Below are 24,258 nucleotides of genomic sequence, written 5' to 3' on the forward strand. Positions count from 1 at the left end.
TGGTGCTGTGTGTGTGTGTGTGTGTGTGTGTGTGTGTGTGTGTGTGTGTGTGTGTGTGTGTGTGTGTGTGTGTGTGTATGCTATATTATTCTGTGTTTTAATTTTTTTTCATATATCCTTAATTCATTAAATTGATAGATATAAGCTTTTCCATAAGAAAAATCTTGGAATGGAAATGCACAATCTTATTTTGTAATTATTGTTGTTACTGCTGTGCCTGGAATGAGGCAGTGGGCCAGTGGTGCAGTGTGCGAGTCTCATCAGTGGAAGGGTAGTGCTGGTCTGTGGAAAGTTAGAGAAACGCAGAAGGGAGCGTGTTTGGTACTCGGCACCAAAAAAAATAATAAATAATAAATAAAATAAAAAAATCCAAAGCCAATAACCATGTAAAAATAGGGGCTGCATTGATTGAACCAGTGATGAGCTGGTGTCCACTATGTGGACACTATTTCTCTGTGTAAATTTGTACCATACTTTCACAATTATTCTTGTATCTGTTGATCTTACCGTCATTTTCATTATTGTTTTGGTAATAATGTGTAAGAAACACAAAGTATTTTTGATATAGGTTATGATGGGATTTCAACTTCAGCCAGCTCATCCTGAGTTGGTTCATAGTCATCTCCAGATGACTCAGACTCACTGAGCTCATAATCAGAGTTCAGAAGTATGTTCAGTGCCTCAAGGGCAGAAAGAGTGGAGTGGCAGCAGTCAGACATGGCATAAACATTCCTGACTACTGACAAGGATTCCATCACCATGGCACATGGGTAGAGTGGGTGAGTTGCTATTTCTCATTTTTTGCCCAAAATTGTTTCATGCATGAAACAGTTAGAACTTTATAGGAATAGACTCATCTATCCTTCCTCTTAAATATGCAATTCATAGTGAATGATTTGGCCATGGCAAAGTGAGGAATATATGCATATATAACTTTTGCCTTACTGCTGCCTTGTGTGCCAAGTTCACTATGGCTGTGGTTGGGTGTGGCATGAATGAAAGAGGACTGTGCAGCAAGCAAGACCAATTGTACATGATAGAAATGAATGAATAGTGACAGTGGTGAGTTCATGAAAATGATGTTGCTTCGTTGACCCCTGGAATGTAGGCGAACTTGGCAGGGCCACTGGCATATGGGCCCAGTTAGAGTGTGAGGCACTCTGTAAGAAGTACCTTGAATCTGCTGTGGCCTCAGGGTTAGAGTGAGGGACAAGGAACAGTTTCATTATGAAGGGACAGGGGTAGACCAGTGTATGCTGTTGGGGCTTGCTGTGGTACAGTGAGCCATGAGACTATCCCTTTCCACCTGGGTCTGACAGGGGCGAGAGTATGAATTGAATGTTGACAGGGCTCTGAATGTGAATGATCTGTGTAAATGTGTGGTGCTTTATCTGGGCCATCCCTTGTGGGGATTGCCAGCTTTGTATTTAGATAGTATTTTCTCATTATGTATACTTCCTTAATCTCCTAGGTTAGCTCACTGTCTTGGTCCTGAACCACCTTTACTATCCTCTTTCCCACTTTCCTCATGCTATTTTTCCTCTCATATTTAATCCTTTGATTCCTTTGCCTTGAATAACACAAAAATTTTTTTTCTTTTACTGTATCTTTGATCAAACTTTCTGTTCTTCCTTTGCTCCAAATATTTTTTTTTTTTTCTGTTCAACCCTATTTCTCATTGAATTTTCCTTTTCTTTGATTATCTTTACCACTGCATTCAATAAATCTTTCTTAGTTATCTGCTGTTGCATCACTTTTAAGTCCACTACCTTTTGTTGTTGCTCCTCCTTCCACACTTTCTTAACAATTCATTAACACTTTCTTCATTTGCTTCAGTTTACATTCATATTTATAAAACTTGCTTTAAGTTCATCATTTTCCATCCTTAAAAATCTCACATTTTGCATTACATACATCTCACTTACTCAGCTTCCATTGTTTACATATTGTCCATAAGGATTTCTACTTGGCTCTCAAGCTCAATTACTCTCTTTTGCAATATGAAACCTCTATCAAACTCTCTCTAAACACTAAAAATCAGTAATGATTTGCTAATTTTGGTGATCAGTAAGGCCTGGATTTATTAATGAGTTATGAGCTTCATAAATCCTTACAAAGTTCATACCTCTTGTAAGGGTGATTTGCTAAACATTCATGAACTCTGCAAGGCACCCATTTCTTTTTTTTTTTGGCCAAGGGCAACATTTTTTTTGGCCAAGGACAACAAAAAAATGTAATAAAAAAAAGCCCACTTAATCCCAGTTCCCATACAGATGTCAGATAGAATGATAAAAGAAAGTCAACAAAAAAATGTAATAAAAAAAAGCGCACTTAATGCCAGTTCCCATAGAGATGTCAGATAGAATGATAAAAGAAAGTCTTGTGGAGTGAGGCCATGGGAGGAGGGAAGGCATGCAGTTAGCAAGATCATTATGTTAGATACTTTTTAGAAACCCCTTTAAGTGATGTAAGCTAGATCAATGAGTGCCTCTTCTCTACTGTACAACCAGCAACATAAACTGAATTGCAAGTTGTATTAGCAAATGATCTTGGAGTGAGGAAGGAGAGGATGTTCAGAAATCTCCTAAATATTTTTCAGGTGGGCAGTGAACACCTCTTGAAATATGGGTTTCTGCAGAGGGAAATACTGCAGTGGTGTAATGAACTTTTATTTCGGGTGAAGGAGATGATAAAGAAGGAAGAACAAAGGAAAAGAAGAAGGAACAGAAGGAAGAATATGAAAGGAAAGAAGAGAAAGAAGGGAAAAAAAGAAATGGAAGAAGGAAAAAAATTAAGGAAGTAGAAAAAGATGACAAAAAAATATACAGTGATTGAACTAATATAAATAGTAGCCATCTTGTTTTGTTGATGAAAAGTATCGCAGAAGAAATAGTTTTTAATCCAAACCCACCAGATGCTCCTTTACCTGTATAACTCATAACTTGAATAATTTAAATTTGTTACATATTTTCAAATTACTGTTGACATTTTATAAGTTGTAACACAAGTTTCTGCAGATATTGGTTTGAGGTGAAAGTACAAGTTATTCTAAGAAAATGTTCAATGCTCTTATGCATTTTAAGGCCTTGTTTGGCCATGGTATAAAATTCCAGTGTGACAGATGAACAGATGGATGGCATATCTGCATACTCCACATTACTTAAGCATATGGCATTGCTGAGTTTTTTTTTTTTTTTCAAAATTGTCAGAACTATTGTTCCAACAGGATAATTTATCATGGTGGCTAACAATTTCAATTTAGATATAAAGATCCAGTCTCTAAAAGCCTGATCATAATATTACTAGCCTCAAACAATTTATGGCAAGATGTAAAAGCTTACATAAGTCTCTCACTGCACATAATATCAATAGAGATGAAATGTGTTTCATATTCCTCATAAATTACTTACTATCCCCTGTAAAGGAAATATAAAAAGGGTGCTGAAGGAAAACATGTTAAATATAGAGGAAGTTCTGGATTGTTTGAGAAATGAAGTATTCACAATTGAGAGTAGTACATCAATAGTTGAGAGTAATGCATCCATAGCTAAGATGGAAATAGAACATTATGCAGATAGATTCAATATAGGACAAAAGAGGGAAGAGAAGCTTAAAATTCAATGTAAATTATGCCACAGACAAAATCATCCATGGTTCAAATGCCACAAATACAGATCCTGATTCAGAGGATAATGTAATGGATGTTTGGAACCTGAGCACTACAATAAAGGCTGCACAAATCCTAACATAAAAAAATGCAAATTTTGCAAAAAGAAACACTGCCATTCCCTTTGTTTAAAATCTAAATCAACAAATCCCAAAGAAAGGACTATCTTAACTACTACACTAATATTACTCCTTGTAGCAAAAGGAGGTAAGAACACTAAGTTAAGGGCCTTGTTAGACCAGTGTTCACAAAAAAATTTTGTCCTCAAGTCCTCTTTGGCCATAATAAAGTATAAATTGATTGACAAAGAAACCCTAATGCTACAGGTGATCAGATAAACAGGGATTTTATAAAGAAAGTGAATATGCATAACAATAACCATCATGCTCTTCACTATTTATCACATCATGGCATGAAAAAAGATAGCATAACCACTCCAGTTAGAATAGACTATGATTGTTCAGCTAAACAATCCCCTAATTCATTAAGCCTCAATGACTGCTTGTTAGCAGGTCCAAGTCTAGTACCTGACTTAGCTCAGATTCTACTAAGATCCAGGCACCAAAAATGTACCTTCATGTCAGATATAAAAAACACATCACTGATGGTGGATGATGAAAAAGATTGAGACTATATTAGATTTCTGTGGCCAAGAGATCCCTTAAATCCTGTTTTCCCATTTTACATCTTTAGGTTCAAGGTTGTTTTGTTTGAAGCCACCTGTTCTCAGTATCTACTTAATGCCACCATTGCCCATCACCTAACTGATTTCCAAGAACAGGAGGACAGTATTAAGAACATAAAACAAGGAATATATATTGACAACCTACAGGGAACAAATAAGCATGAAGAAGATCTATTAGAACAATACTGGCAGGTACAGAGAATAATTAATAAGGCCCACCTGATATAAGAGAATGGGTAACTAACAGTCCCAAACTACAAGATCAACTTGAGATATACAATGGTATATCTAAGAAACAAGACCAAGTTAATCTGGAAACCAGGTACACAAACACACTTTCAAAATCAGTGACTTTAAGGATCCTGATAAAATAACAAAAAGATCATGCTTAAGTATGGTGTCAAAACCATTTGATCCACAAGGCTTATTGCTTTACGTAACAGTCAAGTCAAGAATATTTTTACAAGGCCTGTGGAAACTAAAAACATCATGGGATCAGACTCTACCTGATAAACTTTGTGATCAACAGAATCTACTTAACAAGGAACTCAAAACAGCAAACAAAACAGAAATGCTTAGAACAACCATAATACAAGAGGAAACAGACTTGCATATTTTTAATACCAGCAATAAGATATGTGGAGTTTGTGTCTACATATGTAACAGTGGGTAAGGGAACTTGATAATAGGTAAAGCAAAGGTTGCCCCATTAAAAAACCTCACCTTCCTTAAATAGAACTAACTGCTGTCCTCTTAGCTGCTAGGCTAATCACTTCATCCATGAAGCCTATTAGGGTGTAATTAATGTAAGAAGCATTAACTTATTATGTGACAACCAAATCACTCTATATTAGTTACAAAGTCAGAAGACATTACCCATATATGTGGCCAGTAGTGTAAGAGAAATCAACCAACTCATTCCTAATGTAAACATAAAATATGTGACAACTAAAGATGTTCCAGCATATCTCCTAACTCAGGGAATAAATATAGATGAGCTAAATCAGTCCTCTCTGTGGTGGCAAAGACCCTCATGGCTAGCCCACAAAAATGAGTGGCCAAAAGTGCAAATTAACATGACTCAACCTACTGAGATAAATAATTCTAAATACAGTCACAACACCAGCTAAATTATTGGAATACAGCAAATATAACTAGAGATCAAAAATATTAGCCAAAAACTCCTTTATTAACAGAAAGTGTTGAAGTCTTTCAAGATCCAGTTCCTCCCATGACTTCTGGCACCTAGCCAGAAACATCTCCAATAACTTTGCTTCTTCATCTTTCCCTCCTTTATTTCAACCTGATGGCACCATTGCCATCTCATCTATTTCTAAAGCTGAACTCTTTACTCAAACCTTTGCTAAAAACACTACCTTCAATAATTCAGGGCTTGTTCCTCCCTTTCCTCCATCCTCTGACTACTTCATGTTACTTATTAAAATTCTTTGTAATGATGTTTTCCATACTCTCGCTGACCTAAACCCTCGGAAGGCTTATGAACCTGATGGGGTCCCTCTTATTGCTCTCCGAAACTGTACCTCCATGCTTGCACCTTGCCTAGTCAAACTCTCTCAAGTTTGTCTGTCAACACCTACCTTCCCTTCTTCCTGGAAGTTTACTTACATTCAGCTTGTTCCTAAAAAGGGTGACCATTCTGATCCCTTAAACTACTGTGTTATTGCTTTAATTTCGTGCCTATCTAAAGTTTTTGAATATATCCTCAACAGGAAGATTCTTAAACTTATATCACCTCACAACCTTCTATCTGATTGCCAGTATGGTTCCATCAAGGCCACTCTGCTGGTGATCTGGCTTTCCTTACTAAGTCTTGATCATCCTCAAAACTTTTGCTGTTGCCTTAGACATAACAAAGGCTTTTGATAGAACCTGGCACAAAGCTTTGATTTCTAAACTATCCTCCTATGGGTTCTATCTTTCTCTCTGTGGCTTTATCTCAAGTTTCCTTTTTGACTGTTCTATTGCTGCTGTGGTAGACAGTTACTGTTCTAAAATCTATTAACAGTGGTTTTCCTCAGGGTTCTGTTCTGTTACCCACTCTCTTCCTATTATTCATCAATGATCTTCTAAAACAAATTTCTTGTACTATCCACTCCTACGCTGATGATACCACCCTGCACTTTTTCACGTCTTTTCATAGACATCCAACCTTTCAAGAAATAAACAGTTCACACAGGGAAGCCACAAAATGCCTGACTTCTGATCTCACTAAAATTTCTGATTGGGACAGAGCAAACTTAGTATTATTCAATGCCTCAAAAACTCAATTCCTCCATCTATCAACTTGAAACAGCCTTCCAGACAACTATCCACTCTCCTTCAATGACATTCAACTGCTCCCCCTCTTCTACACTGAACATCCTCAGTCTGTCCCTTACTTATAATCTAAACTGGAAACTTCACATCTCATCTCTAGCTAAAACAGCTTCTGTGAAGTTAGGTGTTCTGAGTTGTCTCTGCCAGTTTTTCTTCCCTCCCCCCCACCTCACCCCTGCTGCTAACTCTGTACAGGGGCCTTATCTGTCCATGTATGGAGTATGCTTTACATGTATGGGGGGGTTCCACTCATACTGCTCTTTTAGACGGGGTGAAATCAAAAGCTTTTCATCTTATCAACTCTCCTCTAACTGACTGTCTTCAGCCTCTTTCTCATCACCGCAGTGTTGCATCACTTGCTATCTTTATTGCTATTTTCATGCCAACTGCTCTTCTATTCTTGCTAATTGCATGCCTTCCCTACTCCTACTGCCTCACTGCATAAGTCTTTCTTCTTTCTCTCACCCCTATTCTATCCACCTCTCTAATGCAAAAGTTAACCAATATTCTCTATCATTCATCCCTTTCTCTGGTAAACTCTGAACTCCCTGCCTCCTGTATTTCCATCTTCCTATGATTTCAACTCTTTCAAGAGACTGGTTTCAAGACACATATCCTGCATTTTTTATTAATGCTTTTGACTCTGTAAAGGGACTGGCACCTCACTGGGCCTTTCCTTTTTGTTGCAATTTTTGTTGCCCTTGGTTGGTGTCCCTCCTACATAAAAAAAAAAAAAAAAAAAAAAAAAAATGGGTACTTCATTATATAGATAACCCCAAGGCTAAGTCAAAGGCTTTGGCTATATCAATACTGCCTAATCATTAAGGTGGGAGAAGTAGAGGCAGCAGAACATAAATTAATTAAATTAATACAAAAGGAAGAATTTTTTAAATACACCTTATTCATAAGAAAGGCTGATAGATTATCATATACAAACATAATACTCTATGGGTTGTACCTAGAAAATGACATCATAAAATGTGGTGGGAGAATACAACTAGCTAATGTGCCTGAGTCAACCAAACATCCTATTTTGCTACCTGGATATCACCACATGACCAACCTACTAATACAAAGATGTCATGAACAAAACTACCATTATAGCACCAACTTTATCATGGCTTATATGAGGCAGAAGTGATTAGAAAATGTAAGACATGCCAGAAATGTAAAGGCAAACCATTCTCTCCTGCAGATGCACTTCTACTTCCACAATTTAGAACATAAGTGAACCCTTTAGCATAACAGGACTGGATTTTACTAGTGCTCTAAAGGTTAAAGGAGAGGCTAGTCAGGTTGCCAGGGCATATATCATTCTGTTCACCTGTGCCACTACCAGGGCCATCCATTTAGAACTGGTATCTGATTTAACAAATCAAAACTTTATGAATGCCTTTAGATGATTTACAAGTAGACAGGGTCTACCACAACTTATATTAAGTAATAATGCAACAACATTTGTTATGGCTGCCAATTAGCCATGTCAAGGAAATTATGGAAGACCCTCGTGTAAATAGCCATTTAACATCAGTCAACTGTGAATGAAAATTTATTACAGCTTAAGCCCCCTGGTTTGGTTTCATATGGGAGAGGTTAATAGGGAGTGTAAAAACTGAATTAAGGAAAGTCTTTTGTCACATTTGATGAACTGCACACTATCATATGAGAATTAAGATCCACTATAAATGATAGACCCTTAACTTATGTAAGCAGTGATATCAGTGAACTCATATTAGAATTAAGATCCGCTATAAATGATAGACCCTTAACTTATGTAAGCAGTGATATCAGTGAACTCAATGCCATAACCCCTTCACAGTTATTAAGAGACAAAAGATTGAAATCTTTTCCTAATCAGCTTTCATTAGAAGAAATATCTGACCCATCTTAGGGTTCTTCACAAAATTTAAAGGAGACTCAATTATAAAAGTAAATTTATAAATGATATATGGAAAAAGGTGGGTCTCAGAGTCCCATAGGTACATAGTTCCCAAAGAAGGCATGATATGGCCACAAGCCATGGACGTCATCCTCATTCATGATGATGGGCTGTGGTTCTGGTGAAGACTTGGTAAAATCACTGGCCTACATGAAGGACAGGACAGGTTAGTAAGGGCAGTGTATGTAAAGACCTCCTCAGGCACAACCACTTGACCCATTGCCAGATTGTATTCACTCAAACAAAGTCAGGTGGATGTAGCACCCTCCACTGATAATATCCAGCAGCAGGGGTCTGTCTGTAACCAGTGACCCCTGCAACAAATGGCGGCATGCTCTGCAGACTTATGGAAATAAAAAATTGAAACCAGCCAAATTTAATGTCAAGTTTACCCCATGTAAATATTTATAATATAAACTATTTCTCTTGGTGGTGGGAGTATGTTGGAACTATTGTTCGTGGTGATGGTCATAACAATCTCAATCTCAATAAAAATGTATGAACCAATGAGGATCCAGGTTGGGTGGATTCACACTTCTTGAACACCTCGCACTTGCTCTCTCTCTCTCTCTCTCTCTCTCTCTCTCTCTCTCTCTCTCTCTCTCTCTCTCTCTCTCTCTCTCTCTCTCTCTCTCTCTCTCTCTCTCTCTCTCTCTCTCTCTCTCTCTCTCTCTCTCTCTCTCTCTCTCTCTCTCTCTCTCTCTCTCTCTCTCTCTCTCTCTCTCTCAGCTTAGTTACATTCAATGAGTGATTGCAGTGACACTCCTGCTCTCACTCAAGCTCTTACACTCCTGCTCCTGTTCAAGATAGTTATATCTCAGCTTGCAACTGGAGCACTTCGCCACTTATCTTCACTCAGCATATCACTACTCCAGACAGACATTCTACTCAGACATTACAACTAAATACTCTATTAGTGGCAGGGCTGTGCTGGTATAGGTGCTTAGCTCAGTGTATGTCTGTCTAATACCAAGAAAACATCTGGCATTAGCCTTTGTATGCTGATTCTCCACAAAATTATGCAGTACAATCTAAATATATTCATTGTCACTGTCTTGGCAGGAAACTGCAAGTGACTGACTGACTGTCAGCTGATTTGATACTAGCCTCTCTTCCCTGTCCCTTCCTGGGAAGGCATGGCCTAATGTAGCACATCATTTTATTTGTCATCACTTACAACTATACTATCCTTGTGTAATGTTTACCAGTAAATCAGCTGTCCATTAATATTGCTAATCTCATTATGGAATGCTGTAGTGATCCAAAACTTATAGAAATCATGATTGAATAATTAACAATTTTACTCATGGATATCCCACATCTACACATCCTGCCATGGCCTCTTCTAGCCATTGTTGTCCACCTACATTACACTACACTACAAAATGCACATGTGCATAGAACATTTTCAATTTGAAATAACTTGTACTTTCATCTCTAGCAATATCCACAGAAACTCAATGTTACACCCTGTTTAGGTTGAAATTATTGTTTTTTAAACAGTATAGCTTTTATGATCCATAACTGTATCACTCTGAATCTGAAGAATATCATTAAGGCATTATACATAACATTATGTAAGTTAGAAGTAATATTATATCCTCACTGCATATTTATCATGGAAATAAGAAATATGTTGCCTTCTAATATTACATTTGATTGAATTTCTACCATTACTAATATGGCATCTATTGTGTGCTTCCTGCTACAACATGCTGCCTCCCCTTGGCAGTGTTCACATGATGTCTCGTTGTTACTGTGATTGGCACCTGTTGGCTAAGAGGGAATGTTTCAAGTGCTATGGTTGGATAATGATAAATGCCAACAAACACAAAAGTGCTATCTGTCAGCTGTAGAGCAAAATCATGGTAGAGTTTGCAAGTTAAAAATTGGTGGATTTATGAAACATTAGCGAATCAATTAGGAGAGAGTTTTATTGACTTCTTATCTTTCTATACTTGGAACTTTGTAACATGGGACTGTTAGTAAATGCTGGACCAGGTGTAAACAAACCACCTTCTTTACCTCCAATTCACTTTACCATGACTAACTTCAACATTTCACTCCCCCACAATTCATCATTTCCTTCAGTTGTCCACTTCTCCCAATTTACTTCTTTACAGTTGAAGTCACCCATGATGGTCTGGATTTCACAGTGGTTTATCAATTTCTCCATATCTGATAATGTTTCTTTTTAAATTTCCTTGTGTTCTTCAGTGTTCCACGACCTTGTCCTTGGGGTACATACATCACTGCAAAGTTCCTTGTGGCTTTACCCTCATTCCAAATCCCCACTTTAATCAATTCATCATTATTGCTTCCATAAACTACTTCATTAACATGTGGGTCTTTCTTGGTTAAAATCATAATATCTCCTCCTTATTTGTTTGTCCTCAACTTTTCCAATTATATTTTCAATCACCTATGTTTAAACACTCAATGGATTTATCCAGTTTTATATATGTTAGCCTGATGATATCAGGTTCATTTGTTTTGGAGTACTTGTTTAACTCAGTATTTGCTGTCATCAGCCCATTTTCATTTTTAATTTCTGCCTCCCTCCACCTTTGTTTTTATGTACCATTTTCTTATTTCATACCCATCACTTTCCAGTACAATTTTTTTTTTCTCTGCCTCTGATCTTTCCTCATTTTTTTACTTTTGCCTCAGACCACGGTTCATTCACTTTTGCTCTTTCCTCCTCATTAAGGTCTTTCTTTATCCAGGTGTTTCTGTACTTCTCCATTTTTTTTTTCCAACCTATTTGCCTCTGCCAGGGTTTCTTCAGCATCTATCAGTGATTTAAACATTATTTTTAATGGCCGTGTTTTTTCTTGCACATATTTTCCCAATCTTTGGAATTCTTCATTTTCATTTTCTAAGTTACTACCATTACTCTTAATTTCCCTTACTATCTTTGCAATATTAATTCTCTCCATCCTTTCTCTCTCAAATGTGTGTGGTAATTTATCCTCTCATCTCAAAGACTAGTACACATTTCTTCTTGTCTACAGTCTCCCTTACCAGGTTCTCATTGTCTTTGATTACCATAACAGTTGACTCCCTTACCTTTTCTTTCAATGTTCTTGACAATGTCTCTGAAATTTTCTTACACCACTTCCTTCTCATTTTTTCATTTGTCATGTCTTTCTTCCATCTTCTTTACCCCCTCTGAACTGACTTTCACTTTAACATTTATTTCCTTAAGGATTACATCATGACTGTTACACTTAACCTTCAGTGCGGCATTCTCTTTCTTTAGTTTTTCCAATCTCACTTTCATCTCGCTGTATACCTTTAGAACAATATCATATTTTTCACACTTCTTTCTCAGGTCATTATTGTCTTTGAATAATTTGTCCTGTTTTTCCAAAATTCCAGCAACAACTTTCTCATTGCTCTTAACTCCTTCTCAACATTAACAATCTTTCTCACATTTGTTCTCTTTCTTCCTTAAATCCCGAGAAAACCCTCATTCCACTCAACTTGCCAAGTTGCCTTAACCCCAGAGGTCTTTCTATAGAAATACCTCTAGCTTGTGGAGTTGGAGTACAAGTAGATAAGGGTTTTTTTACATTACCTTCATCAATGGTGCCATGGTTGAGATCTTCTCTATCCACTTCCCACCACAACAAACATATTTACAGGATAATTTTGAGACAGGACACACACTAGCAGCTTCCCTTCCCTTTGTGCACATATCTAGGCATCTTTGATGAAAGCAGTAGTCAGCAACCCACTCATTGTGTGTGTGTGTGATTGTGTGTGTGTGTGTGTGTGTGTATACACGTTTTTTTCATTCATCAAAGACTATATAATCCTTTGTATAATCACTGTGCATTCACATGCTTTCCCTACTACTACACTAAAAAAAAAAGATGTGTGAGGTGACTGAGTCTGTGTATGTTTCTGTCAAAAGGGAGAGAGCTACATAGAATAGCCACCACAAAAAAGTAAGGCTGTTATTCAACTTTTTTGCACAAGACAGTAGAACAGTCTTTTCAGACCAAAGTAAGACAATGTGTGATTTCTATATCAGTAGTCTCCCCAAATCCATGGACTTATGAATCTGATACTATGTTCAGTGAACAGGTGCATAATTACCCATATATAACCATGATTATATGAATTTTGCAATTGGTGAACCTGTGGTTGAGAAGGGAATAGTGAAATGAAGATATCCCATCTGCTTCATTCATATTTTATGAGATTATTAAGTTCCAGTGAGATGAGTTATCAGTCCTTTACATGCTCATTTCAATCACTGCTTATGACTCAACTCATGGAAAGATGAAAATCTATGCTCAAAATCTCCATGACAAGAATATCATCTTTCATACCTTCCAAAGCTTTATATCATGTGGAAAAATGCAAATGAAACCTTATTTCTTCAGTGAATATAATCTAAAGAGGCATAGCTCACAAGAAAACCACTTTCAGCAGGGGAAACTAATTTGAGTTCTATAGAGCTGGCCCACATAGTACATCAGTGATAGTGATCCTGCTGCCTTTGTGCATTATATGCCTATTATAAGTCAGAATTATATATATGTGCATTCTGTCAAGAGATGATTTATCCATGATAACTGAAAGCTTTAGGGTGGAGACACTTACCATGTTTTGAGTTTACTAATGGTGCTAGGATGACATCATCTTTGTTTTCTACTATAGACACACACTTGTCACAATAGTGAACATACTTGCAGTGTAAGCTCTTTGCTTTCAGATAGCAAACAACATATTCATGTTGTCTTCAGTTCAGAAGGCTTCAGGGTGAAGACATTAGTATTAGTCTACTGAAGGTACCCAGAATGCTATATAGTTGCTGCTATCAGGTTGAAACAATCTTGTGATAAATTCAACTGGTAGTAGCTGTATTTTCTGTAATAGCTCCATTAATACATTCTGGTTACTGTTGCCATCAAAAGTAGTCCAACAGGTAACTAAGTCAAGGATGAAAATTGTTTAGTAACTGTATAAAATTCTTGTTTGAAGTTTGAGTATGTAAATGTGTACATTATTTTTATGAACTTTGCACAAAGTAGAGAAACACTAGCATTAGTTGGTCAAGAGGAATGAATGTTTTGCTGAGAAAGTGTGATATTTTGAATTTTCAAATGTATATAACAAAACTTATAATTAGATAGGTAGAGTAAATGGATAGGCAGGTGTGTGGATTGGGCAGGAATATGTGACATAATTAAGGTGCATTCTTATTTTTGTGAGTAATGAGCAGTGTGTGGCTTGACGTTATGAGATTATGATCATGAAGATTTGGTGTGTCAGGAAGATTCTTCAGAGGGATCCCAGTACTGTATTCTGTGTAAGATTAATTTTTCTTTTCATGTATTATTTTATGATGAATTAATAAGAATGTGTGCATTCTGCAGACCAAGCAACAGTTGTGTGTTAATCTTACAAATACATGTAACAACAGCATAAACATCTGCTGTGTTCACAATCATTTCAGTACATTTCCAGCTGGCCCTTCCTACTGAGGCTGTTGATTACTGCTATACCCCATTTTGGGTATGACATTTGATTGATTATGATAATATAAAAGATTCTTGTCAAAAGAAAGATGGATTTGATGTAGATATGTAGTGAAGAAATAGATTGTTTTGGCATTTGATGTTATATTTTTACCCTTCTTAATGTGAGGAGTCAGGCGGAGCTAGACGTATCGTGATGTTCAGTCGCTTAGCGTGGGGTTTGATGGGAAGTGTTTGTTTTGGAACGGGAGGAATTTTGGTGCAGAAGACGGACACTTGAGGCACTGGTTTAGAAGTCTGGATTGTGTGGCTTTGTCAGCATAGCAGGTACGTGATAGTGTATTTCATTGTGAAGATATTGTTGGACAAAGTGTTGGATGTTAATGAAATGTAGGGAGCGGGAGAGAGGATGATTAGAGTGCACCATGGGTGAATTGCAGGAGTTTCACAGTGATGCTTAAGGACCGTAGCCACAGCTGTCTTCCCCAGTGTATGCCTGTCTACTGGAGGAGTGGTGTAGTGTGTGGCCATCCTGAGCCCTATCAGTTTGTGGTGACAAGAGGGAGACGCCTGTCATCACTGTCAGCAGGGAACCAGAAGCATTTGTGTGAACGACTGTTAGCCATCGTGTCCCTCAACTGGAAATTTTGAGGTGTACAAGTTTTATTCAGTTATTTCTTTTTGTTGTGAGTTTACACGAGTTGTGTATTGATTTATTTTGATATCCATTAAAGTGTTATTTGTATGTTTTATATTTACTCTGGCAGGAGATTTTGTTTAGATTTCACTCCAGTGGTGAAGTTAAGGTGAGCCCAGGCTGGCTGGTGGGCAGCTGGTACTTCATTACATTAAAAAATAAAAATTGTGTAGTCAGCAAGGTATTGTATATAACAGAGTAAAGAACTATGTGTAATTGCAGTATATTCATTAATCTTTTTCAGCATTGCACAAATTATCAGTTTTCCTGTCAGAAAATTTTGTGGAAAACTCATCTTTTTCTGCATATTTCTAAGATATCTGCATGCTAGATGATAAACATTCAAAACAATGTAAATAGCATGTAAAGTCATTAACTTATGTAATATAACACATTTTCCATATCAAATGTATGAAAGAAAATTAGCTTCTGATAGTCTTGAGAACACTGGCTTCTTGTGCTTATAGAGGTATTTAACAAATATAGATTAACTGCTTCAAAAAAAAAAAAAAAAAAAATATATATATATATATATATATATATATATATATATATATATATATATATATATATATATATATATATATATATATATATATATATATATATATATATATATATATATATATATATATATATAATTTTATTCACAAAGAAAAAATAAAATAAATAAAATAATGTTTTTATATACTAAAACAATTTTTTTTTTTTCTACCTAGTTGTATTTACCTAGTTGTGACATACGGGAGAGGAGCTAAGCTCATACTCTCCCATCTCCATAACTCTTTTTATCCAACTTTTCCTTAAAGTCATGAATATCTGTAGCACACACCACTTCCCCTTCCGGTCCATTCCATGCCTCTATGCTTCTATGAGGGAAACTAAACTTCTTTATATCCCTTTTGCAGGTGGTCACTTTTTAGTTTTCTTCCATGTCCCCTTGTTTCTGTTTTGTTCAATATAAAGAGATATTCCCTATTTACTTTTTCCATCCCGCTCAGCAATCTGTACAATGCAATCAAGTCACCTCTCTCTCGTCTCTTCCAAGGTAGGGAGTTGCATTCTAGCTAATCGCTCCTCATATGACAAATCTTGCAATTCTGCTATCATCTTTGTTGGTGCTCTCTGTATTCCTTCCAACTTTCTTATGTGCTTTTTTTTCATGTGGTGACTAAATTACCGCTGTGTATTCTAATCTTGGATGTATCATTGTGGTGATTATTTTCCTCATCATTTCTATATCCAGATAAGCAAAGGCAACTCTTATATTTCTTAGTGGGCTGAGAGTTTCACCTGTTACCATGTTGATATGTTATTCTGGTGATAAATTCTCTGAGAAAATCACTCCCAGATCTTTTCTCTTGTTGTCTTATTTATTGTTTCATTCCCCATCTTATTGTTATAGCTACACCTTCTGTTACTTTTTCCAAATTCCATCTTTTTACACTTACCAGAGTTAAATTCCATTTGCCATCTGTTGCTCCACTTCCACGCCTTGTCTATATCTCTTTGTAATTCTTCACAATCTTCCATTCCCTTCACTCTTCTCATAAGTTTTGCATCATCAGCAAAAAGACTCACATAGCTGGATACATTCTCAACCATATCATTTATATACACCGCAAACATTATTGGTGCCAACACTGACCCTTGGGGGATCCCACTTAATACTGGGCTCCACACTGATGTCTGGTCCCTAATTACTGTTTGCATCTCTCTGTTTTTAAGGAAACCGTCCATCCATTTCAGCATTTTTCCATTTACAACACCTATCTTCTCCAGTTTCCACAGCAGTCTATTATTCAGTACTTTATTAAAAGCTTTTCTTAAATCTAAATAAATACAGTCTGCCCAACCATCTTTCTCCTGTATGATATCAATTACTCTTGAATAATAGCATAATAAATTAGTGACACAAGATCTCCCTTTTCTAAAGCCAAATTGACAAGTTGTGAGAATGTCCTTATCTTCCAAAAACTTGGTCCATTTGTTCTTTATTATCCTTTCACATATTTTTGCAACCACACTTGTCAACAAAACCGGTCTATAATTTAGTGGGTCTTTTGTGTCTCCTCCTTTAAATATGGGTACGATGTTTGCCCTTTTCCAATCCTGTGGAACTATTCCTTCATTAATAGAGGTACATATGATGGTATGTAATTTATCACTAAGCTGGTTACTGCAATCTTTTATTACCCATCCTGATACTCCATCCGGTCCTGTGGCCTTTCTTACTTCTAATGTTTTGATGATTTTATCAACTTCCTCTTTTGTTACTTGAAATTCCTCTATTTCTTCCATTTTCAGATGTGCACAATGGCCTTATAAATTCCTTTTACTTTGTAAAAACTTCCTTAAAGCTCTTATTCATCACTTCTGCCATCTCTTTCGGGTCTTCATAAACCAGTCCATTTACCATTAGCTTTCCTATACTCACTTTGCTTTTCAGTTTACCATTCACATATTTATAGAAGAGTTTTGGCTCATGTTTATACCTGTCTATTATATCTTTTCAAACTGTCTTTGTTCATGTGTGTGTGTGTGTGTGTGTGTGTGTGTGTGTGTGTGTGTGTGTGTGTGTGAAAAAAAATATCAGACTACCATTCTAACATAAACACTTATGATTTTATCAATTTATCAGTAACTGTGCAGTAACATGACAAAAAATATCATTATAAGACACATGCCTCTTAAGTCTGCAAACTTTGATATTTAGGTGATTTTGCATGAATCCTTTTTTTTTCTTAAAGTTCCAGATATTTTATTTGGGGGGATTTAATTAATTATAATTTTTTTAAGCAACAATGTAACAGGAGTGCATGTGTTGTCTTACCTAATCATATTTCTACATGATCAAGTCAAGCCTGTAATGTTACTTCTTTTAAAATTAGTTCCCCCAACAGGAGCGAGGTCTTTGCTCCCGCTTGGGGGGAGAGGTTCTAATTTTGTTACTGCACATCTCTACAGTCCACCACTCCACCTGGAACCCGGAGAATATAAAGATGATTTGGCCAGGAGCACCTTTTGGAGTACATCACACACAAAAATTGCAAATTCAGTTTTGAAGACATCTCTTAGAAGGTAACTTTTGACAGCACATCTTTCTTATTCTATGACATTTCTTTGTCAGACCCATTGTTTTGCCATATTTTGCATATTTTGACTTATCTGCATGTGAGTGAAGGTTTCTACCTTGCAAATTGCATTACTATAGCCTCATTACTACAGCTCAAGTGTGCAAAATGCACAAATTATATGGCATAATTCACTTCACGTATGGGACAGCCAGTTTTGGTTGACACCATTGGACTTAGCAGTGACTGTAGAATCAAGATGTAAAAACTTGACAAAACAAAAAAGAAAATGGCATTATGACAAGTTGAACTGTGAAGATGTTAAAAAAAATGTCTATAACATGTTTTACTTATGCTTGCTATTTTCAACAATTAATCATCAAATGATGAAATATATTACTACATTTAAGTAGGAAAAACTCTTGTGAACATGATAGTGTGATCAGAATACAGACAGATAAATCTCCACATACTGAAAACAGAGTCATTTATAGCAACTCACTGCAACTGTCACAGTGGCATGTGCAGGCAGGATCTGTATGACCAGGTCTGCAATGCATCTAAAACTTGGAACCACCTAGCCGCTGAGGGAAGGTCTTCTAAGCTGCTCCGCAGCTTAAAGCACCTATTACCTTTTCTATAAATGTATGAATGCTCCTTGCACACACACAATTCATCATCAGTCAATGCATTCAGTTACGGAACTGGAGGATACACTTGGCTGCCTTGTAACTGCACAACAGCAGCCCCAGCTACCTTGTCTGTCAGAATATTGACCAATATCACTGTAGTTGACATACCAAGTCACATGGGTCCAGTATCCAGGTCCTCACTGTTTCACTTAGCTCTTACACAACTCACAAACAGGCATAGGTGGGTGTTGGCAGGGAAAATCACAGCAAATCCTATTCCAGTTTATTACACACTTTGCTCCTATCTCAGAGCCACAGGCAGACTCTTCTGTGTTTGCAACCACATTGTCATGAGCCTCCAGCCTTGCCAATGTGTAGCTTATAAACACACATTAATTCACACACACACACACACACACACACACACACACACACACACCACTTAGCGCTGATTTTTTTAAACAGAAAACGGCAACCCGACGTTCGTGCGAGGTCATCGGAAGAGTTGGCAGCCTTTGCTCCCGATATTGGTAGACCTGAGCACATATAAACAAATCCACGTGCTACCTTTAGTTCGCCCACAGCTTCGCCGCTATCATGAGTGTGCCTGCCTCTTCTGTTCTCCTCCTTTCTCCACGAGAAAAAACTGTCGCACTCACGAATGCTCAACGCCAGAGACTGTCTGAGGTGATAACTTCAAAGAAAATCCTGTTGGATCATTCTACAGACTTCAACGGGATAAGAAAAAAAACAGAAAGCTTGGGAGGAAGTAGCTGCTGAATTCAACCTCAGCTACCCTGCTGAACGTCCCAGGACAGTAACCCAGCTCAAACGGGCTTGGGAGTACATAAGGAGACGGTAAGTGGATATAAATATTCTGTATGTTTAGTGTATAGCAGGTGAATTTTTGTGTGTAGCAGAGCAATAACATATTACATCATGCTGCATCCGTAAGGGAAAGCTGAGTGTATCTCATTAATTAAATTAACACTCAGGTTTACCTCTCACAAAGGGAGTGTGTTTATCTTGCTGATCTAAAGGGGGTTTTTAGCTTGCTGGTGTACTGTAAAGGGGGTGTTTTTTTAGCTTGCTGGTCTAGAAGGGGTGTTCTAAGCTTCCTGGTCCAAGGGGGGTGTTTTTAGTTTGCTGATCTAAAGGGGGTGTTTTAAGCTTGCTGGTCTAAGGGAGGTGTTTTTAGCTTGCTGGTCTCTCACAAGTAGCATATATCATTTCTTACCTGCCCTTTTTATGATTAATGGATTATTAATATTTTTTTTCTTTAGCAAATATCTAAAAAAAAAGCTCCATGGTAAAAAGCAATATTAGATTAAGTTCAGGTTAGGTTCAGGTTAGTTTTTTACTTTGAAATATAAGAAATGGAATTAAGAAATAAAGTACACAGACAATAAATGAATATTATTATATTTGTCCAAATCATTCCTAACTCAAGATTCTGTACAGCACTACTGGCATTGTTTAGTAATCTACATTATGTTCATGCTTACAGAGTGAAGATGAATCACAAGAAATTTCTTCATGAGTCCTTCAAGACTGGTGGAGGGCCACCACCAAAACCAGTCACAGATGACTTCTTGGCTGTTGCAACAGATGCACTGTCTGAGGAGCTACAATTTGCAGACAACCAGCTAGATAGCTTAGTACCCATAGTCATAAGAGAAGAGGAAGTGGGTCTGTATTTTGGCTTTCTTTTCTGTTAGTCTTTAATCATATACACAATCTTACTTATTGCCTTGATTTTTCATACTATTTCTTTCCCCCCCCTCTTTTTTTTTTTTTTTTGACAGTAGGCTGCCCTGGCAACTGTGAAATTATCATGAATACGTTGTTTTGGATATGTTCATGCATTGTCATCTAATTCTGTTTCAATCAGTAAATTTACTAGAAATTTAGGAAATACACAACATGTAGTGCGCAATAGCATTGATAGTAAAATTAACGTTAATGGCCATGGACATCAAGGTTAAAAGTGGAGTTAAAGTTAGGTTAGGTTCAGCTAGGTTGGTATAGGTTAGGTTAGATTAGATTAGCATATTTTCATTTGTGTGCACTGGTAGTGATTGATGCATCATAAACATCTTTGTAAAAATTTTTTTTTCTATTTTAACATTAACTTCTCATCTAGCAGAAATAATTGACGACGACATGCTTTTTGCATGTACAATAGCAGCAGGACCATCGACAACACCAGCAGCAGGACCAGCAACAGCACCAGCAGCAGGACCAGCAACAGCACCAGCAGCAAGACCAGTGACAGCACCACCACCAGGACCAGCAACAGCACCAGCAGCAGGACCAGCAACAGCACCACCACCAGGACCAGCGACAGCACCAGCAGCAAGACCAGCAACAGCACCACCACCAGGACCAGCGACAGCACCACCACCAGGACCAGCTTCAGCACCACCAACAGTTACAGCAACAGCACCAGCAATGGCACCAGCAACACCACCAGCAGGGCCAGCAACAGCACCAGGAGGAACATCACAAACTGAACCCTCCACCCGTAGAGGCCGAAAGAGACCCCTACACAGTGAGAGGGAGGAATGTTTCTGCTCTATTCGAGAAGGTGCAGAGACCTTGAATGACGACTTGAAAGTGTCATTGCAAAACTTCTCTGCTCTATGTGAGAAGCTTGGCAATCAAGCTGAGCTGGCAGCAAATGCATTTGCTCAGGCATTGCAAACATCAACAAATGCATTTGTTCAGACTATGCATAATGTTGATAGCACTATGGAACAAGTAATGACAGCACCAGGAGGAACATCACAAACTGGACCCTCCACCCGTAGAGGCCGAAAGAGACCCCTAGGCAGTGAGAGGGAGGAATGTTTCCGCTCTATTCGAGAAGGTGCAGAGACCTTGAATGACGACTTGAAAGTGTCATTGCAAAACTTCTCTGCTCTATGTGAGAAGCTTGGCAATCAAGCTGAGCTGGCAGCAAATGCATTTGCTCAGGCATTGCAAACATCAATAAATGCATTTGTTCAGACTATGCATAATGTTGATAGCAGTATGGAACAAATACGCAAGTACTACAGCCCAGCTTCTGGGAGACCCAGCAGTCTGTAAGTATCCTGTGTGTGTGTGTGTGTGTGTGTGTGTGTGTGTGTGTGTTGTATATTTGAGTGAAAACAAATAAAAAAAAAAAAACAAATCTTGACCTCCATTTATTTTCATGACCTACACTTTGAGGTTCATATATAATTATATATAACATTTCTTTCATGTCTTGTCCTTCACAGGAAAATATAATTACATCCTACATGGTACTTGTATCTTGTATTGAGTCACATAACAATGTATCAAATGACAGATGCAATTGAGTTTAAGATTGAAATGATATGCATTACAATTTTGGGATAGAGGAAAGCACGTGTAATTTGGCACATTTTAAAACCAGTTCTCAATTGTGTGGCTCCGTAATACCAAGCCACTGGCAGCATTCTCAATGGGTACTGCTTGCTCAGCATTTATGTTTGGGATTGCATTTCCAAGTACCTCATCCTCATCCATCTCATCAGGCATGGGAACATTGTGTAATCTAGCAATATTGTGCAAAATGACACATGACATAATTATTTGCTTGGTTGTGCTAAGTTTTGTCCGCACCTCTTTATTAAGGATGGCAAACCTGCGTTTCAGCACACCAAAAGCTCTCTCAATAACATTTCGGGTTTTAATGTGAGCTATGTTATACTTCCGTTCTTTTTCAGTTGTTGGTGAAAGAAGCGGAGTCAGCAAATATTTCCTGCATGGGTACCCAGAGTCACCCAGGAGATACCCACTATAATTTCCCTCCTCTAACAGATGGCACACTCTTGAATTATCAAATACTCTGCTGTCATGCACACTACCTGGCCAGCTACATATTATGTTTCTAAACACTAGGTTATAATCACAAATCCCCATAGCATTGATGGCAAAGCGGCCCTTTCGTGATCTATAGAGTTCCGCATGATCACCTCCAGGGCTTATTATGTTGATGTACGAGCCATCAATACAACCAATACAACCTGGCATGCCAGCAATATTGAAGAAATTGGAGGCAAGGTCAGGAATGTCAGTTGGCTCTGGAAATTTTATATAAGTCCGAGCTAGAGTACATAAAATGGTTGAGATACTTCTAACAATTTTACATACAGAGGCAGCAGACATCCCCAGGCAGTTGGCCATACATATCTGGAAGCTTCCTGTGGCAAAATACATCATTGCTGTGAGGAGCTGGAGGTATGCTGGAATACTGCAACCTGTAGACATGGCAAAAGAAAAATTATGTTAATTTCTCATGAAGAACAATTCCTAGGAATGAGAAATAAATGGGACTAGAATAATGTATCATTCAAGATAAAATCATTGTCTACAAGCAATTCAAGAAGTATGAAATATGCATCTGAGAACAAAAGTATACGTTGGTTTAGAGAAAAATGTTGAAGTCACGAGAAAAATGAGGAACAGAAGCAAGAAATAAAATACAATTTACTTTACCTCGTCCATCCTTGGCTCTTGGCAAATCTGGTTCCACTTGGCCAAGAAGGGTGTGAATGCACTCCTTTGACAGCCGGTACCTCTGAACGAACTCCTCCTCAGAGTAGGCAGCAAAAGGGTTTTGGTGATCCTTGACCAGTCTCCTTGGTAACCTTGCTTGATCAGCTCGATCAGCATGTTGAAGGTGCACAAGAGCAAGAATGCCAGCCTAAAAAGAAATTCATCTTCTTAAGTCCTCCCTCACAAAAAATACTAGCAAAATTAATGTTATCAATTATGTTATCAATAACAATGCCACAAAATGAAATGTCAACATATATGGGAAGCAGAGCTAAAGCCTGCTGGCCTGAACAGCTCACTGGCTGTCTGGCTAGCTGGCGGCCGTCAGAGACCTGCTCCATCACAATAACAATTAATTAACCTGCTTGAGATGGCTAAACTAATTAAAACAAAGTTAATTCACCATAAATAATCATACCAAAACAACTTGACCCACAGCTATCCTGCAGCTGTTCTGCAAGCTTTTCTAACAACAAACAGCTTCCACACATATTATTTGGGCTCTGCATGTAATATTGACAAGTAATAGTGGCATACATACCATGGTTGAAGCTCCAGGGAAGTGTAGAGATGTTGGTAAGATGTGAAGACAGGCTAGAAGCTTGCGCCACGTCAACAGGCCCCTAGGCATACGTCACGTCCAAACACCAAGTTCTTTTAAAAAGTTTAAGTACTGGCAAAAATTATTGTATTCGTGTAATAATATGTTTAACCTCCATTATTACGTATTTCCATACAATCATAACACATTTCTGCCATGAATGAGAGGATAATACGTTCTCAACCAAAATTCGTAGGTGCTTTCGGAGGATGTCAGGCTCCCGATAGATTTCTCCCCGAACGTGTCAATATTTTTTCAGATTCAGACGCAGACGCCCGACATTTCGAGCTCCAGGAGTGTTTAATAAATCGACTTCACCAGATTCGGAATATGGGCCAGTAACCCTAATGTTTAATAAATGGGCTCTATGAAAAGAGGTGGCAAAGTGCAGGGTGATATCATCAGCATAGGAGTGGATAGGACAAGAAGTTTGGTTTAGAAGATCATTAATGAATAATAAGAAGAGAATGAGTGACAGGACAGAGCCCTGAGGAACACCACTGTTAATAGATTTAGGAGAAGGACAGTGACCGTCTACCACAGCAGCAATAGAACGGTCAGAAAGGAA

The 24,258-nt window shown here is 37.7% G+C and overlaps 3 protein-coding genes across 4 annotated transcripts in view; 2 read left to right on the plus strand and 1 right to left on the minus strand.

Moving 5' to 3' along the window:
* Nucleotides 1–9,252, plus strand: part of LOC135116416 (mitochondrial inner membrane protease subunit 1-like) — a 64,829-nt gene extending 55,577 nt beyond the window's left edge. The window contains exon 4 of one of the 2 annotated variants that reach the window (XM_064033867.1): nucleotides 2,600–9,252. The gene's annotated coding sequence lies outside the window, so the exon portion shown is untranslated. Of the gene's footprint in view, nucleotides 1,739–2,599 lie in introns of those variants that run through there. The other variant, XM_064033868.1, reaches the window with a different exon arrangement.
* A 6,285-nt stretch (nucleotides 9,253–15,537) lies between these two features.
* Nucleotides 15,538–21,669, plus strand: LOC135116420 (uncharacterized). The gene is made up of 4 exons (XM_064033869.1): nucleotides 15,538–17,898; nucleotides 18,989–19,381; nucleotides 20,031–20,212; nucleotides 20,670–21,669. Exons 3-4 carry the CDS (start codon nucleotides 20,038–20,040, stop codon nucleotides 21,611–21,613), a joined length of 1,119 nt encoding a protein of 372 aa, XP_063889939.1. The 5' UTR covers nucleotides 15,538–17,898; nucleotides 18,989–19,381; nucleotides 20,031–20,037; the 3' UTR covers nucleotides 21,614–21,669.
* Nucleotides 21,670–21,787: 118 nt separating this feature from the next.
* On the minus strand, nucleotides 21,788–23,753 carry LOC135116421 (putative nuclease HARBI1). Its single transcript, XM_064033871.1, has 3 exons — nucleotides 23,631–23,753; nucleotides 23,030–23,237; nucleotides 21,788–22,791 (listed from the first exon to the last, which is right to left on the minus strand). The coding sequence occupies exons 1-3, from the start codon at nucleotides 23,718–23,720 to the stop codon at nucleotides 21,935–21,937; spliced, it is 1,155 nt and encodes a 384-aa protein (XP_063889941.1). The 5' UTR covers nucleotides 23,721–23,753; the 3' UTR covers nucleotides 21,788–21,934.
* Between the last annotated feature and the right edge of the window lie 505 nt (nucleotides 23,754–24,258).

This window comes from Scylla paramamosain, chromosome 31 (assembly GCF_035594125.1).
Source record: "Scylla paramamosain isolate STU-SP2022 chromosome 31, ASM3559412v1, whole genome shotgun sequence".
In the NCBI taxonomy this organism is placed as follows: Eukaryota; Metazoa; Arthropoda; class Malacostraca; order Decapoda; family Portunidae; genus Scylla; species Scylla paramamosain.

Coding starts and splice junctions, on each gene's coding strand:
- LOC135116420 (XM_064033869.1), top strand. CDS start 20,038: ATGAATCACAAGAAATTTCTTCATGAGTCCTTCAAGACTGGTGGAGGG. Junction 20,213..20,669: donor CATAAGAGAAGAGGAAGTGG/GTCTGTATTTTG, acceptor CTCATCTAGCAG/AAATAATTGACGACGACATG.
- LOC135116421 (XM_064033871.1), bottom strand. CDS start 23,720: ATGCCTAGGGGCCTGTTGACGTGGCGCAAGCTTCTAGCCTGTCTTCAC. Junction 23,238..23,630: donor TCCCTGGAGCTTCAACCATG/GTATGTATGCCA, acceptor ATTTCTTTTTAG/GCTGGCATTCTTGCTCTTGT. Junction 22,792..23,029: donor AAGAGCCAAGGATGGACGAG/GTAAAGTAAATT, acceptor CCATGTCTACAG/GTTGCAGTATTCCAGCATAC.